Source organism: Hippoglossus hippoglossus, chromosome 8 (genome assembly GCF_009819705.1).
Source record: "Hippoglossus hippoglossus isolate fHipHip1 chromosome 8, fHipHip1.pri, whole genome shotgun sequence".
NCBI lineage: Eukaryota > Metazoa > Chordata > Actinopteri > Pleuronectiformes > Pleuronectidae > Hippoglossus > Hippoglossus hippoglossus.
The window spans coordinates 12,016,169-12,033,490 of record NC_047158.1 but is presented as its reverse complement, the minus strand read 5'-3'; the positions used below and the strand labels follow the sequence as shown (position 1 = coordinate 12,033,490).

The window sequence follows — 17,322 nt, the reverse complement described above, 5'->3', positions numbered from 1 at the left end:
CTGTTGAAGCACTTCCAAAATCTATTAGCAAAGAAATTGGGTTCAACATCTGTGACCAAATTCCGAATAACTTCCACCTTTCTTCTCTTTCAGGAGCAGAACGACAAAGCCTTCCAGATCATCGAGGTGCGGGTGCTGTCTAACTGGGGTCACCCAGACTACACCTGCCTGTACCGCTTCAGAGTCCACGGAGAACCTCGGTCTCAGTGAACCAACCACTACCGTACACGCTCATCATATATGACATATCACCCGATCTGTACATAGCTCTTGCCGACTTCTTAGAAATGGAGGGGACTTGGTCGCACTTTGTGGACGTTTTTGTATGAAAGCCATGAAAACACAAAGGTTGTGGGTTGATAAAGGAATGTGCCCGGACGGAATCACGAACATGTTTTTTGATACTGAAAGAATCACTGGAAAGTCTATGTGTGGATTGTTTATGTCGCAGAAGAGGAATAGAACCATGGAAGAAGCTAAAAGTTCCAGTCCCCTTTTTGTAAAAGGTTTGTTGCACTGAATTAGCCTGCGAGGGCGCCAAGCTCCACTGAGCAGGCAAATCCATCCCCCCGCTTGGCACCTTCCACTTCTACAGGAGGGTGGATGCCTAAAATGGGGGAGTCGACTCATCTCCGCTGTTTCTTCACACACTGCATCTCTGTCTGGTTTGGTTTCTGTTGTTAATTATCTTTATTTAACTTTATTGTCCTGGTAGAGTCAGGATGCACCTTTTTCTGTGGCGCTGTCCAGGCACGTTACTCCCTTTGTTGCTGTCAGGTCTCAGCAGTGGCTTTAACTGAGCGGTGTGGATGGCCTGCTGGACTGCACCACACTCACTGTGGGTTTATACTGGACACGCTAGGTTCACAACATTCAAGTTTGGCATCACACATCCACATAGCCATAAGTAAAATTTCCTCTTCCTTGAACTGAACATGCTGCCTATGGACAAGCTCTGAATGTTTTCTCAAGTACAGGCTTGATGCAAGTCGTCCTTTAACTAAACAGAAACACTATATTTGACCTCTGACCTGCGCTCTGTGTTTGGAATATTAAGAGGCTCTACACTAAGTACATTTGTCAGAATATGTGTATGGTGATGGATGGACTGCAGGATTGATGCTAGCATGTGACTCTCTCAGAACGATACTGTTAAACTTTTACATGCATCATGGATTTACATTATAGAGTGTGTCCTCTCCCAAAGTTTGAGTCTTGTGCCTGGACCTCAAATTACAAATCAATGTTGAAACCTAAATAATGTAACTTCTCCTGTTTGACAAGTGTGATTTTTCTTTTCCGTTTCTATCCAGAGGAGACTCTGTCCCTCGAGCTCAGTTCTAAACGTCCTCCTCACACGGGCTCCCTCTATTCTGAAACCCTGAAGGAATGTAATCTGTATATTTTACTGTTGATAGTTGGTCCTTTATATCTGCTTTTATCAGTGTTGCTTTATAAGAAATCATCCTGTCATCATTATTGTATTACTATTATTTCTACTGTTACTCATTGTGTTGTTTTGCTTTTTTTGTTGTTGTTTTTTTTTGGGGGGGGGGTAGTGTCAGAGAATGCACTGCAATAACCTGTTAGAGAAATGTTTGGCACAGGTCTTCACGATTTGTTTTTTTGTTTTTTTTAAATGAGGGTTTGTGTAGTCACCACTTTTGGTCACAAATATGGGGAAGTCTAAAATCTTATGTATAAAAATGTTTTCTTCACAATTTTATTTATTAACAAGTCAATTAGTTCCTGCAATATATGATTTACTGCTATGTATATTTTGTGCAAAGCTATTCAGTGCATTTTTGAACCATCATGGGACTTTATTTTCTTTTTTTTAAAGATAAATGGCTATTTTTGTTCAGTCATGAGATGACTTAACTGCTTTGGAATATATTCCAATAAAGACTTTAATTTTGAAGAAACTTCCATAAATAATGTTATCATGGCCAAAAACGAATATTACTATTACTATGCTATACTATGCGATGCTGTTGTTCGATACTGTTGCTCATCCTTAAAACTTCATTTAGCAGAACTGACCCTGCAAAGGACTGAACTTCTTTTCCCTGATAGAGCACATGGAGCACATTAGACATTTATTTTAACAACAATCAACAGAAATACAACATGACAAATGTAAAGAATTTCCAAAACATTGTTACTTATCCTTAATTTCGCCCTGGAATCACAACATATAGCTTAATTTTGAATGAAGGCAAACACTTAATATGTTTGTGTCTGCAAATTTGAAATTATGAAAATCTGTATAATTTGAAAAGCCCTTAGTTATCAAATATGGGAGACGTCTCCTCGTAGTTGACATAGGTCAAAATACCTTTACAAATGAATTGAAGATGTTAATTTACATTTAAATACTTCACTGGGAAAATCTTAAAGTATGATTAACGGCTAAACTCTATAGGAGACAAAACCAAAAATATAATTTTAGGAGGTTGTAGGGCAGAAAAATCTCATTGTCTCTTGTGTCAGCAGCAGTGAAAAAAGGTATTAGAATAATTGATTTAAGTAAACGTAAAAATACTTCAGTTAAAAAGTCTGCATTCAGAAAGTATTCACCACAGTGTCAAAGTGGGTCATTAGGGCCCTATTGCTTTTCGTTTGATTATTCAGGCAAATGAATCGCATTTTTGACGGCTTGAACATACTCGAAAACTCACCAAACTTCGGGGGCGCGTCAGGCCTGAGGACAGTGTATGTATTCTGGAGTAACTCAAAATGGGTGTGGCAAAATGGCTCAACAGCGCCCCCGAAAAACGCAGCAATTCTGTCTGGCTTAACCGATCTTCACGAAATTCGGTACACACTTGTATCATGACTTGTATCGTGTATTTTCAAGCCGTCCAAAAACCCATCAGCTTTGCTTTGACCTCATTCTATCTCTCCTGAAGTTTTCTCCAGTCCGCCTGTAAACTTAGCATTTGTTTCGCAGAGCTTGATATTGAGGTCAGCACTGAAACTCTTCTCCTGTACCAGCAGCAGTTCAAAGAGCTCCAGATTTTGAATTAGCAGATTCTCTTTCTCCTGTTTGGAGTTCTGATTCCCGCTCACTTGCCTCTAGAATTATAGTGACATCTGCCACCTTTTTCTCGTATTGAATGCCGCCAGTTCCTCACTGAGCCCCTGATAGTCATGTGTCAGATTCTTGCATATCCGTTTGTATATTTCTGCGTCCTCTGTTACCTGTTAAACTGTGCTATTTAAATACTCGCACAACTCTTCTGTCAGTTTTAACTTTTCTTTCACCGTCTCCAATTCTACACGGCACTCATTCACCCTCAGTTTTTTTCTCTTGCACAATATTACTTGGCGCATGTTGTCATCGTAAACGATGAACATTTCTTTCATCTCCTGCAGTTTCTTGTCTGCTCTTTAATTCCTTCTCTTTTGCACTTTGCCCCCTTCTGCGAGGTACAGCGGAAAATTACCAGCTGTTGGTAAATCATGTTGTGTGCCTTTATGGTCTTTTCCTTGATTTACTGCACTGTTGAGTTTAGTTGTTCAGGTTATTAGTCTGAATATGTTAAGCTGAAAGAATAACACTTTTTTGTGACTTACTATTTAACTCCACCCAGGCTTTATATAAAAGAACACTTCAAAGGATGCATTAATCAAAGAATTCCTTGTTGTCAGTTTGCTTTGATGTCTTAGACTGTTGCAAAGATGAAAGATGTATATGATCTGAAGAGAAACAAAAGTGTTTTTGACCTTAACAGATCTATTAGTCTGTATGTAGTGATAGTGAAAGCACCACCTACTGCCGAAAAGAGGTAAGCCTCGTTTTACAACTTTAATTCGATTTACATAACATTTTCACCGTGTGGTCTACACTCAGAAATAATAATCTTGTTATTAGATGCTGGGTAGATTTGTGTCTCGTTCATTTTTATGAACGCTATTAAAATTCTGCATCAAGTTATCTGCTGCTCCCCAGTGGCGAATATGGGAACTTTTTTAATATATGTTTATTTCATTCATCGACCAATCAAAACCATTAAATGCAAAGACAACATCTCAAACCTTGAATGAAAAGGAGCAGAAAGAAGAATTATCTTATATAACCTGCCCCTCTTTCACAGGACATTCATTAACAAAGCAAATAAGTGCAAACGAACGCATCTATTATATTTCTTTAGGAAAAACGCTCACATGGGTATTATTCTCTGGGTTTGTTATTGTGAAGACTAAGGAATCGTCTATTTAAGAAAACTACCGCCATATATTTAACTTCGTATTATCCAAATAGTAACGCTATAGTAATGCTGTGATCATAAGAAAACCTGTGTGCGTCATTTACTTTTTCATTTCTTTCTACTTGGAAGTTGAAAATCCGACTTTTGTTTACACCGGAAGTTGGTTGCCCACGTGGCACAACAACAACTACTTCCTTGGCAACCATCCCGTCCTTGACGACCAGGGGAGGAGGAAACGAGCGGAATAATGGCGAAGACAACCGGCGCAGTGAAATCCCTGTGGCAACAGGTTTGTGAAGGTAAGCTGGTGGTTGTTGGGTGAGTTGTGGCTTTGAAGTTTAAAAACACGAAACTTTACGTTGACTCTGTGTGTTTTGGAGAGTGTGAAGCGGAGCAGCCCCGTTATCCCGGTGCTGAGTGGACACACGGCGGCTCAGTGGGCTCCCAGTTCTCCCAGTACAGCGACAGCACAAAGTCTACAGTCTTGCATGGACTCAGCACAGCCAAGGTCAGCCCCTGGTTTCATTTACAGTTACAACAAGCTTGATGTACAATACTCACATCCTCCACCATTACTGACAATAACTCCTCAGTTCATTTGTCATTGTAGCTCCCTTCATCTCTATCAGACATTTTCTTATGCACAAATACTTGACACACTTTCCCATTATGTTACAAACTGTTGTTTTGCTGATGTTCTCAGTTACATGTGTCTCTCGGACGTTTCTACGTTTTCCCCCTGTTAATATTAATATATTAATATTCTTTACACTTGTTGAGGGTTCAGAACAGAGGATGATCACACCTTGTAAAACCCTATGAAACAAATTGTGATTTGTGAACATGAATAAAATTTGATTGATTGATTGATTAGGTGTCTGAGGACGATGACCCTCGTAGAGACTGTGACTCGCTTCTCTCCCACGCTGGTTTCGCTGGTAACTCAGCAGAGGGGACATCACCTCCACAATTCCAAAGTAAGAACCTCCAAGGAGGCCCTGGTGTTGACCTCCACTTCACTGCAGGTTCCCTCAGGTTCCCCAAACCCAACCCATACTCTACAGCTGGACTGCTTTATTGACTGAAAGAAAATTGATCAATTACTGTGTTTAAATTGGGTCTGGGCAATAAAACTATATTAAAAAAACCACAACCTTCACTCAGGAGCAAAATTATATATATCCATATCGCCCAGCCTCATTTTAAAGTAATTTTGTAAAAGAAGATGCCAAAAATCATCTGCTACCAACTTCTCAAATCTAAATATTTTCCCAGTTTTTAACAGTTACAGACAAATTAAAATAATATGTGATGGAATAATGATGTGTATTTTTTCTATTTTCAGACATTCCATACAAACAGTCAGATGTATTCATGATTAAATGTATTAGTGGTTGCAGGCTTTTACTGTAAAGTACACAGAAAGTACACAGGAAGAATTAAAGCAATTTGATGAGGCGCCGTAAGCAACTGACCTCAATCAAAACTTAATTTGATTTCAAAACTAAAACGGGGGTTGAGTTGATACTTTGCTTATACACAAATATTTATCACATCCTGGTCTGTACATTGTGTGTGTGTGTGTGTGTGTGTGTGTGTGTCAGGTCCTGTCACACGCTTCATTGAGAGGGAGGTGTTTCCAGTGTTGTTGCCTGGATTGGAGGCTTTGTTGAGAGAAGCTCAGAAACACGGCTGTTTCCAGGTTTGAATTTCACATGATCAACACCCAACGAATTTTCCACCTACAGGCATTTGATATTGTTAAATGACCACTGACTTAGAATGTAAGGAATTGAAATCTTTGGTTGCACTGAAGGATAGAAATCTTACAATATGGCCAATGTTGCACGGCATTGATCACCTTCTGTTGTGTTGCAGAGGAAAGTGACAGCATTCAACCCGTGTGACTTCCTAACTGAGTGGCTGTACAAGTAAGACCCTCACCTCCTTTAACAACTCTCTCTTCACTCCACAGTAGATTCTCTCCAAGGTCCGGTTGTAAGTGCTGTGTGTGAAAAATGGTGGTCGTGTCATGTGTCGTGTCTCTCTCACTCTTCCCTCAGCCACAACCGCCGCAGACAAGGACAGCCCCCGGTGAACATGTGTGACATCCCCTTTGTCAAGGACTGGCTCAGCATGCAGTGAGTGACTCCTCAGCCGGTCACCTGTCTGACACACAGACACGTGCTTTAGCTGTTACCTGCAAACTCACTATTTACCAAGAAATGAAACTCTTTTGTTTGAAAATGTCTCTCTTTCTCTTTTCTCACCGGGTTATATAATCCAATCTCCAGGGGATTAATTGTGCAAAACATAAATGTATCATTTTTATTTTAACATTCACAGAAACGTGCTGTAAATATGTATCTCGACATGCTGCCTGTCTTGTCTCTGTCTGTCACAAGGTTTCTAATTTTCTTTCTCCTATTATTTCAAGTCCCAGACGTCCCATCCCTCTGTTTCTGCTGCTCACTGAGGACCAGGCTGCTCTGCTCATTCAGGCTTTCTGGAGGGGATACAAGGTACACTGGACATGACTCAGCAAAATGGTTTTTACACTTTTTTGACAAAGGCAAACCCCAATAACTCAATTTCAAAATAATAGTCCGGAAGAAAATACAAAAATGTTTCTTCTACCTGGATGCATACTACGTCACAATGGTTATATATTTACACATACCTTTAGCTGGGATTCCCTGGTTTAATTACCACCTCCCAAACTTCTCAAATTAAGGAGCTATACTGCGGAAATGGATTTTTATGTCCGAAGCATGATGGAGACCTGCAATTACCGCACGTATAGGCGCCCTCCTGTGTGTGCATGCGCCTACAGTGGGATGATGTTGTATAATTCTCTCCTGCTGAAAACCCCCTCTTCCACAGGGACTGCAATTTCATTCAGCAGCTTGATTATGTCATCAGTGATGCCGCGGTTTAATTCCCTCCTGTATGGGCATCATGGTCTGTACTGCGATATAAATAGACCTACACAGACACTACCAGAGGAAATCAGCCGCAGTTTCTCCGCACACAGATAAACCCGGTCTCTTGTCGTGTAAAGGATGCAAGCGGGGGGGTTATGTTTTTATTTGTCTCACCAGAAGCTTTTTATTATTTCATAACCTTCATGCTTGTGGGATGATTAAGTTGTATACTTTTAATTAGTGGAAAAGAGGCCTGCTGTGCTGTAAGGTGCCATTAATGGTCTGAAAATAGTTTTTTTTGTATGCAATTGAATTGGTGGGTGTGTGTGTGCATGACGAGATTTGCACAAATTTGCACGTATCCAGATGTGGACCATTTGTACACCAGCAGGGGGCAACACTTCCTCTTTTTTCCCCTTTAACGACACAAAATCTAATTGACCTCTGCACACACAAGGTGGCAGCAGGGAGTCAGCTGCCTGTCACTTCGCTCTGTGTTTACTTTGAACTAAGAGAGGCTCAGTTGGGCCACTGATAGCACTGCAGCCAGGCCCCCCCAAGGGATTTGTTAAAAAGAGAGAGCGAGAGACACAGCCTGGAAGAGTCATAAATGAGAGAATGGGAGGTATATCTGGAAAGGATAAAGCTCAGGGTGTGTTTGGAACATTTCCGGATCGATGGATGGACGGACGGTGTTGCAGAGTGGCCTTAGTGTAGCAATTCGGCAAGATGCAGAATGAGAAAATGCAGAATTAGCAAAATCCAAAAGACACTGGGGGGCTGTGAATGCAGCACAATCAGGTTCCTGAGTTGAGACTTGGCCGTGCAGAGGAACATGACTTATTTAAGATACACAGGGTGGAGTTACTTTGTTATTTTGGGTAGACACTGAGGCAGGCTCCTGACAGGCGCTGCAGCCCAGTGGGCAACAGAGCAGAGACGAGGGCATCAGCGCAATCAGCTGTGCAGCACTGATGGTTTTTGTCATCATGACACCATATGAGGGGGCATCATTTTCATCATTATGAGCTTTACATTTTGTCTCTCTATTATTTGCAGCCAAATCTTGTAAAATGTGTGTTTTAGATACTTTAATGTAGATGATGACATTGATATTTTGGTTCTAATGGTAACTACGGACTAGTAAGTTATAGGTTTAATGTTTAATTTAGCTTTGTGAAGTCATTTCGACGATATTATCAGTCCAGTTGCACTCCCAGCATGTCTGAGGAAAGTGCTCTTGGCGAGCAGGCCCAGTCATTGTTAAGAAGTGGGGCACTGAGAGCACTGAATGGTATTTCAATTGACAGAGCAGAGACGAGGGCATCAGCACAATCTCACTTGCTCCTGTGTGTATGTATATGTGTGTAATGTTGTTTGTGTCTGTGGGTTTCCGTCGCCAGTAGAGAATGTGAACATACGTGTTTGCAAACAGCATGTGACAATTCAATATTGTCATGTTTTCTCTCCCAGTGTAAACTCTTAATGCGCAGTATTGTTCGACGATTTCACGTTTAAGTGAACAACAACATGTTACATTTCACCATAATCTGTCGCAGTGTGATGTTTTTAAGTACTTGAGAATATTTTCGAGGGTTTTACAAGAGTATAATAGGATTATGGGATTTTGCTAAAGATAAACACAAAAAACACATTTGGCTCAATGATTAATATTAGTTTTTGAACCCTAACCCCAAATATTCTAACATGTAGCTATAATGATAGTAATTAATAATTATGCTGAAAATTGCACAGCTCTACTTTTATCAATATACTCTGTTCTCTTCTGCCTCCCTCAATGCACCTTCTCCCCCCCCCCCCTCATTCTTACACTGTGTGATGTTATATAACCTGCCTGACGCAGCGCTGACTGCAGTGGGTGCATGTGTATGTGTGCAAATATGTGTGTGTGTGTGTGTGTTAGAAAGACTGACAGACTCAGGGTCAGGAGACAAGGAAGGAGGGTATTTTAGTAGAGTTTTATCCCTCCATTATTAATCTCTTTCATCCAAACATATTGAGGACTTGGTCTGGAGAAGAGCAGCGGTAAAGATGGTACACACACACAGATACAAACTCACACACACACACACACACACTAGTTAACATCTGCGACCCAATGCGATTGTCTCTTGTTTCATTTTACGTAGAACTATGAAGAGTTGCTCTGTCTGAACATATTACATAATCTCCTTTACACTCTAATCCATTCATCCATGCCTGCTGCTGTAATTCACACATGCAGTATGTACATGCACAGACACACACAAGCACACATAAACACACACACACTTCACGGATCAGTGAGACTTCTCAGGTCTAGTCAGCTGAGTTGGAGTAATGTGGTAGCTGTGTAATAAACAGGGATTACAATTAGACTGTCAATATTATGGGAGTCGTGGTCAAGTAGGGCTTTTTATCATACTCATTTCCACTGTCTCCTGCAGATTCATTCAGCACACAAGCACACACACTGTGGTTGACCACATCTTGGCTATTGTCTACCCTCACTTAATAAATCACATTCCGGTCAAGCCAAGTGTCTTGTGTCTTGCTCTCTGTGTGTGTGTGTGTGGTTTCGGATGGTTTTGTGTTTCGGATACTCTAATGTAGATGATGACATTGATAGTTTGGTTCTAATGGTAACTAAAGACAAGTAAGTTATAGGTTTACTGTTTAATTTAGCTTTTTGAAGTCATTTTGACGATATTATCAGTCCTGGCACACTCTGTCTATGTCTGAGGAAAGTGCTCTTGGACGAGCAGGCCCAGCTATTGTTAAGAAGTGGGGCACTGAGAGCACTGAATGGTATTTCACTTGACATAAACTAATAGAGCTGATCGGAAGAATCCTACACACACTCACACACAGACACACGCACACAAAGAGCTGTACAGTCAACAGCAGAAGTAGGTCTGTGATTCCAGCTGAATGATCTGAGGGCAGAGATAAAGGAATGGCTTGGATTCAGGTCCAGTGTTAAGTCAGTGACAGGTCACATGCAGTGGCATTCATGCAGAAAATATGTCACAGGCACTCAGGACATCCAGTAACCGCTGGCTCTGCTCGTCCTCACTGCCCCCTCCTGCAGAGGGTCTGCCGGGGCATCCTGGTGCAGAATCCGATAGAAGGGCCTACACGGGTATTCATCTAATACCCCCTTCCATCTGGACTACAGAGACTATTTTCATTGTTGTTTACCTTTTAAGTGCTCTTACAAAGGACAGTAGGGTTAGAGTGTAACCACTAATGGGTCCACAGAATCAGATCACTGGATTAGTGGCTGGTCAAACCTTGATGGGAGAATCAACCAACAAGGGAAGGGTAGCTAAAGTACACGGTGGCTGTGGCTTCATGCAGCCTGTCCTTGTGGCTGGTTAATGCGACTGCAGCGAGTCCCCTTGAACAGAAGCCATTGTGCTGCTGCAGAGTGTGGGACTGGGCGAGGAGCTCAGTCTCACAGGCAGCTTTTGCACAAAAAGGGAAGCAGCTAGAAAGGCTGTGCAGTGGGATTGAAGTGTGTGTGTGTGTGTGTGTGTGTGTGTGTGTGTGTGTGTGTGTGTGTGTGTGTGTGTGTGTGTGTGTGTGTGTGTGTGTGTGTGTGTGTGTGTCAGAGAGGGTGACGAGGGCATGCTGTGCACAGTTTGTGTTTCTGTGTGGCTGTTGAGTGTAGGGGGTTGTGCTTGTGCTGCTGATGGTGTGGGCTTTGAGAGACAGAGGAGGATAGAGTCCCTCTTCTTAGTGTTCCGTGCTGCTGTGTGATTTTACAGCACGTGCATGTCAAATATGCGTGTGATTGCATACGGGCTTACAATGCCTTGCTAATTTTTCGAACCACTCTAATCCTAAGCTTCATGCATACACACCGCATAAGAGGACTGACTCTGAAACAGACCCTGTCATGTGTGCAGTGTTACAGACGAATATAGCAACAAGATATTTTATCATCAAAGGTTCATATAATTTAGATTTCTTTATTTTTAGTGAATGGATGAGAAAATATATAATTTGTTGTCCTAGATATTCTCCGATGTATTCAACATAGAGAGTCTCAGGCCATCTTCATGCACACAGTCAAAACAATAGCCTCTGCTAATCAGCAGTGCTGATGCACACAGACAGGATTCATAATGCTCACACACACTAACACACACACACACACACACACACACACACACACACACACACACACACACACACACACACACACACACTGATCCCAGCTCTTCGTTTCTTGCTATCACACAGAAACTGTCAACGTCCTGTGGAAAGCTTGTGTGTTCACAGAGACAGCTTTCTAAGAACAGTGTGGGACACATTTCAAAGCATCGTTCCACAATTACCAAATATTTCCGTCATTTAGACACTGACGACAACAAAATCAAGGAGTTTAAATCTGGAGGGTGTAGGTTTTTGCAGCACAACAACAGGAGTGACACAGAGTAGAAATGGCTGCACGGACTCAAGAAAACACACTCAGGCAATGGTAAGGAAACAAGGCTGACTCCAGAGCCCCCCCACCCCCATCACACCCCTTATTTCCATTTCTATAGTTTGCTCCCATCAGCAGAGGGCCTGTTGCGGCGCTGTGACATCCCGTGAATTAACAATTGGAGCTCTTCACTCCTCAACCCATCACCAGGCATATGTAACAGGCCCACTTTCCTATCCACGACTAATAGCAACACTATTGCCGCCACACAAGCGGGAACTCATGGGAAAATGCTGGGGTCGAATGGAGAGGGAGGAGCTGGAGGAGACGCAGATCGGGGAGAGGGGAGCTGGAAGAGAATACAGAGTGGGGAGGAGAGCAGAGTGTGTGTAGAGGGTTGACGTGCTCGGGAATGGGGTGTTGGTATGAGAGCACGTATCTGAGGAGAGGCACACCTGAGTGCTGAAGGGGAAGAGAGGGAACACAAGAGTTGACCAGTGAACAAAAGGAGGGGGAAAAGGAAAGAGAAGGAGGCCTAGTTCTACAGCTCATTACATTTACATAACACTCTCACAGGCCGCAGTATTGTTTTCAGCAATGTTATGCAACAGTGTAGCAGCAAAATTAAAGCATCAATTCATCACGTCCCTCCTATTAAAACCATAATAATGAGGATTATAATATTATAAGTTAATTATAAATTATAAGTTTGATATCAGCTATAAATAGCTTCATGTGAAAATCACCAATTAAACAAATGAGAGGCAGCAGCACACACCTTGAAATATTATGGTGAAATAAACTAGTAAAAGAGATAATGCTTCAGTCAGGAGAGACTTGTAGACAAATGAAAAGAAGGAAATCATGATGAGAGGAATATACTTTGGTGCTTAGACCCCAGGTGGAAGTTTCTGGGAAAGTAAAGTGTTTTTTTTGTTTCACCTCGTTGTCGTCAGTGTGAAATAAAGATTTCATCAATTAGAGGCATGGAAGTTGTGGTGTCTCCAGTAAATAAGCCACTCTCCCAGTTGAACCACTGCACAAGTTAATGAGACAAAGAGATACACACATATCATGGGCCACTTCTGGTGTCATAGTACTGGTCCGCTTGCAATTTAATTAAGTTATTGATGATGTTGGCTTATCTGGATTCATTCGTGTGTGTGTGTGTGTGTGTGGGTGTGTGGGTGTGGGTGTGTGTGTGTGTGGGTGTGTGTGTGTGTGTGTGTTATAGATCAGAGCGCGGCCAGATGTGCAGGAGCTGCGCCAGTGGCAAAAACAACTGAGAGAGAGCCACGACATTGCCAAAACTGTCAAGCAGTTCTGGGCCAAGCAAGAACGCAGAGGTGAGGGCCTACACACACACACACGCACACGCACACACGCATGCAGTACAACCAAATGCCTCACGCTTGCCAGCAACACAATATCATTGATCTTGACTTTTTTCCTGTGGCCGACAACAGCTGCAGATAGGCGGGCAGCACACCAAGATAAATGCATAGATGTCAACCTATAAAGTACTATCCACATTTACACAGATACGCGTATGTATTACATTGTGCACAATACATTCTCAGGCACACACAGACACTGCAGATATATAGCCAACCCTAACCCAACATGGCAGTGAGATAAGGATTGCGAGAACAGTGATGCAGAGAGAGAATGAGGCCAGGGACAGAGACAGTGACAAGGGGAGAGAGTGGGAGGAAGAGAGAGAAAATTACAGGCTGAGGCGCGAAAGAAAACGTCTGCAGGGCTCAGGTTGCGTTTTTGTGACAGATAGAGCCACGGATCTTGGCTGGGGACACGAAAGGGAGGAAATACAGAGCAGAGAGGTAAGGGGGGATGAAGGCAGAGAGATGTATGAAAGGATAAAGTATGATTGTGGGTTTGTGTGTACCGTGTGCACACATGAAGGACAGAGTAGAGCAGCTGAGAATGCAGACCCATGTCCAGTGTCACTGACTGGGATTAGGGCTCAAAGAGCGTGAGAGACACACACACACACACACACAGTGTATTTTTTATAGTTTTAGAAAATGCATGAACAAACGTTGGCCAAACTCAGCTAATTTGTAAAAATATGAATTTCATTTAATTGTAGGTGCATCAACTGTCTTAAAGAAATGACTTTAAAATAGGAGTGGGCCTGATACAGTGTAAAAACAGGCCTACGTGGTATGGAGGGGCAATGAAAGAGGCAATATTCCCCCTTATTAGTTTTTAAGGTAAAATTCTTACATAATGTTGCTTTAATTTTTACTTTCTTCTTTCACAAAAAAAAAAAAAGGAATTCTGTGCCACAGTGGCCTGATAATTTACTGTTCTTTGCACTGAACGAGTTCTATGTGGGGGAAATAAGAACTCTCCTCAGACGACTGTTTTATTAAATAATGGGTGTTTCAGCCCATCTGACACTGCTGCGTTAGTATGTCAGTCACAAGCAGGTTGGGAAACACTTTGTGAGCTTCCTGTAATGAGAGGATATCAATTAATGTGCAAACAGCCAATGACAAACACAAGCACTCCAGCGTCCACCACCGAGCCAGTCATGGTAGCATCTCTGTTTTTGTTGCACACGAACAATTGACAACACTGTCATAAACGCAGGTTTGTTTCACACTGACACATTCCACACAACAAAGGCCTCACTGCAGCCACGGCAGGCTGACGAACATTCTTCCACCGGGGTGCCACAGCCACACAGAGCTGCCGCTGCTAGCTGCTGCTACTGAAACTGCAGCACTTCTGCTGACCTGACATTCTAGCAGGGGGCCTGCGGATGTATGTCTGTATGTGCTTGTGTGTGTTTGTAAGAGGGCGTGTAAGTGTAAAAGAGAGTCTGCCCAGACTGTTGTTCTGAATAGAAGCCATTTTCTGACCTCTTCAATGGATGAGAATGGGAGAGAACCAGAAATGTGTGAGACAGAAGCATGGAGGGGAGGAGATTGGTGCTGAGGTTGCAGTTTGTTTGCTGTTTTGCTTGCTGTTGTTTTGGATGCAATGAAGCAAGCCGTGCCCTCCAGCAGCTGACAGATAAATGACCCATGCTTGGGACAGACAGAGGTGGAGAGATTGAGAGTGAGGGCTTATTTGGAGAAGCCCCCTCCTCACTGTATACGCGCTCTTTCAGTCGATCCAGCAACAGCTGCACTTGTCTCATTTGACCCGAGGAGAGCAGCGTGCCATTTCACGTGTCACAGATTGGAATCAGAATTCGTCAGAGATGGAGAGAACAACAATCAGGCAAAGAGCAAAGTAACCCAGAGTGAAAAACCTCAATGATACTCTAAGGTCAAAAGGCCACGGCTCATTGGACAGGTGCAGCTCTCAACAGCTCATGAATCACTGTACAACTGTCCTTGACTGCAGCTTGACATGGTGGATGTTTACCATCAGTGCAAGCACTGTTCAAACAGAGTAGTAAGCTCGCCTGGCAAACACCTTTTCTTCCTAATGGTAATGAAAGTGAGTCAGCGTATGTGTAACCAATTAGCAATTCACGTTGCTGCCAATAGTATGTCATTAAACAAAAAAATCATTTGACAGTTAATGTGTTAGCTGCAGTAAATGAGTCTCCTGTCTGGTACAAGTTGCACTCTGCATTTTAAATATCTTCCTCCTTTATTATAAAGATCTACAGCGTCGTGGTTTTAAAGGTCGTTGTATGTGAATCAGGAAAAATACATTTTAGATCGTAAAGAAAAGTACTAAGAGGCTTCACTGGTCCTGATCATAGTCTGGATATAAGGTTGGACAACATGACTGCTCCCCAAATGGGAAGCGTCAATCAGTATAGGTCGTCAAATCCTGCCTCCTCCATGTTAGTGGATGAGACATGGACCAAATTGCAAGTCAAGGTACACGTGAAATACATTTTTCTCTGTCATTTTTTTTAACAGCAATGTTTGTCCAAGTGAGTGGTTTTAATTAGTTATTCGATGCTATATAAATGGGGTCAAACGTCATGATTGACAGCTGAGCCTGACTCAAGACTGGTCGCATCCGTATATGAGCGGGACCTCCTTACTGCAGCTCCATCCCCCGATCACTACTGCACAGACTCTGGCTACAAATGGGCGAGATAGCAGCGTTAGCATGCAGGATATTTTGGCTTTATTTCTGGTTAGTAGGAGGAAGTGGAGACATGTCATCCATCTTTATTTACAGTCAATGGTCCAGATGTTGGTGCTTCATATACTATTGATGCACCTCAGAGACACAACCCCAGTCATCACTGTGTAAATATTGCACAACACATTTCACTACCATGCTTATAATCTGTTGATGGCTCTTGTTGTGGAACGACTGGTCAAATATAGCAGCCTATTCATCATAGCTCCACATACCTAATGTCAAAGCCTTTGTCTTTTACTGGCCAACAACAACAAGGTCACCACAATAGCTCTGCAGCTGCCACAGTGAGTAAGTGTCAGTAACTGGTTGTTTTTCAGCCCACGCCACTTTAGCTATCAATTATAATTTGGAAAAACACTTTATGGTACATTTAGACAAATTGTTTAGGCCTTTAGACATTAGGATCATACCAAAAACAGGATGCTCAGATTATAATCGAATGCAAGTCTAAGAGTTTCAATTCTGGATTTTTCTCAAAATACAAATCTGTGCAAAATAAAGTCAGTGAAATTTGACAAAAGAAGCCTCATGTTCATGTTTTGGTAGAGCACTTGAGGACTAAGCTTTTAATTTTTTAAGGGTTTTCTTTTTTTAATGCACCAAACTGTTTTCCCCAGTGGAGAGCAGAGTGCAGCAGAATTCTCAAAAATGTGTCATACACATTTTTAACCATTTGCAACATTTAGTGCTTAAAACAAAAGTCATTTTACAGTCACATACTTAGTCAAATTAAAGATGCACTTCTTGTTTGTCCGCAGTGGGCTCAGCTATGACAGATCTTCCAGAAAGCCCCCAGCCTGGTAACTCGGATGTGTCCATCCAAGTGGTTTCCCCCACCCCCCAGAGCACTGTGGTCCACACCCCCACCACCCAGATGACCCCTGAGGCTGGTGAGTGGCTGACCCCCAGCCTATAAAGCGTGGAAGACATGGCCTCCACACAACCACTGAATAATTTCTGTGTCTGTAGCTGCGCCCGGTGACGAATCCCTGACTGCAGTGTCCCCGTCGTTTCTCAGACATCACAAACTGAGCTAGACGCGTGGTACTTTTAACAGAAATCATTTGCTCTGTGTGCAGGGTTTTGTGGCATGTAAAGGCGATTAAAGTCTGTTAGGTTGATGTACAACTCACCAAGTAATAAGTCAATCAAGCTTCGAAAAACCGTCTGCAGGCAGCTGGATATGGCGAAGCAGGGATTTATGGTCAAAGATGTGTGTGTGATTAGTTGTTTGCTTTTATTTCCTTTTTTGATGGAACACTTCCTTTTTACGAGTCTCGCCCAACAGGGAGCAGCATGGTTCATATATGAAACTGTCGGGAAGGGAAACCTCTTGTCACAGACCAGATATTTCCTCTCAGTGCCTCTGGCTGATATCTCACTGGAATATAACCTTCATAACCGTCATATTTCCTTGACTTGTTATTTCCTTTTTCTTTAGCAGTAGAGTTTACTGCACAAGAGAGGTTATAGCATTTCCATTGAAGTCAGGAACTGGGGTCAGAGTGAAAGGTGACTCAGCGTACACAGCAGAATTTTCTCTTCTGTTTATAAGAAGAGTAAAAAACCTTGTCAAGAAAACAAAAGATGTTCACTGGTGTGTAGTGTA

The 17,322-nt window shown here is 42.4% G+C and overlaps 2 protein-coding genes across 8 annotated transcripts in view; both read left to right on the top strand.

Moving 5' to 3' along the window:
• Positions 1-1,921, top strand: part of sun1 (Sad1 and UNC84 domain containing 1) — a 28,613-nt gene extending 26,692 nt beyond the window's left edge. For all 7 annotated transcript variants that reach the window (XM_034592154.1, XM_034592153.1, XM_034592151.1 and 4 more), the window contains one exon: positions 94-1,921. In XM_034592154.1, coding sequence (XP_034448045.1) covers positions 94-210 — 117 coding nt within the window. In that variant the 3' untranslated portion in view covers positions 211-1,921. The remainder of the gene's footprint in view (positions 1-93) is intronic.
• A 2,449-nt stretch (positions 1,922-4,370) lies between these two features.
• Positions 4,371-16,868, top strand: iqck (IQ motif containing K). The gene is made up of 10 exons (XM_034592176.1): positions 4,371-4,513; positions 4,595-4,722; positions 5,089-5,191; positions 5,819-5,916; positions 6,093-6,145; positions 6,278-6,355; positions 6,652-6,736; positions 12,805-12,916; positions 16,472-16,635; positions 16,706-16,868. Exons 1-9 carry the CDS (start codon positions 4,462-4,464, stop codon positions 16,627-16,629), a joined length of 867 nt encoding a protein of 288 aa, XP_034448067.1. The 5' UTR covers positions 4,371-4,461; the 3' UTR covers positions 16,630-16,635; positions 16,706-16,868.
• Positions 16,869-17,322: the final 454 nt, after the last annotated feature.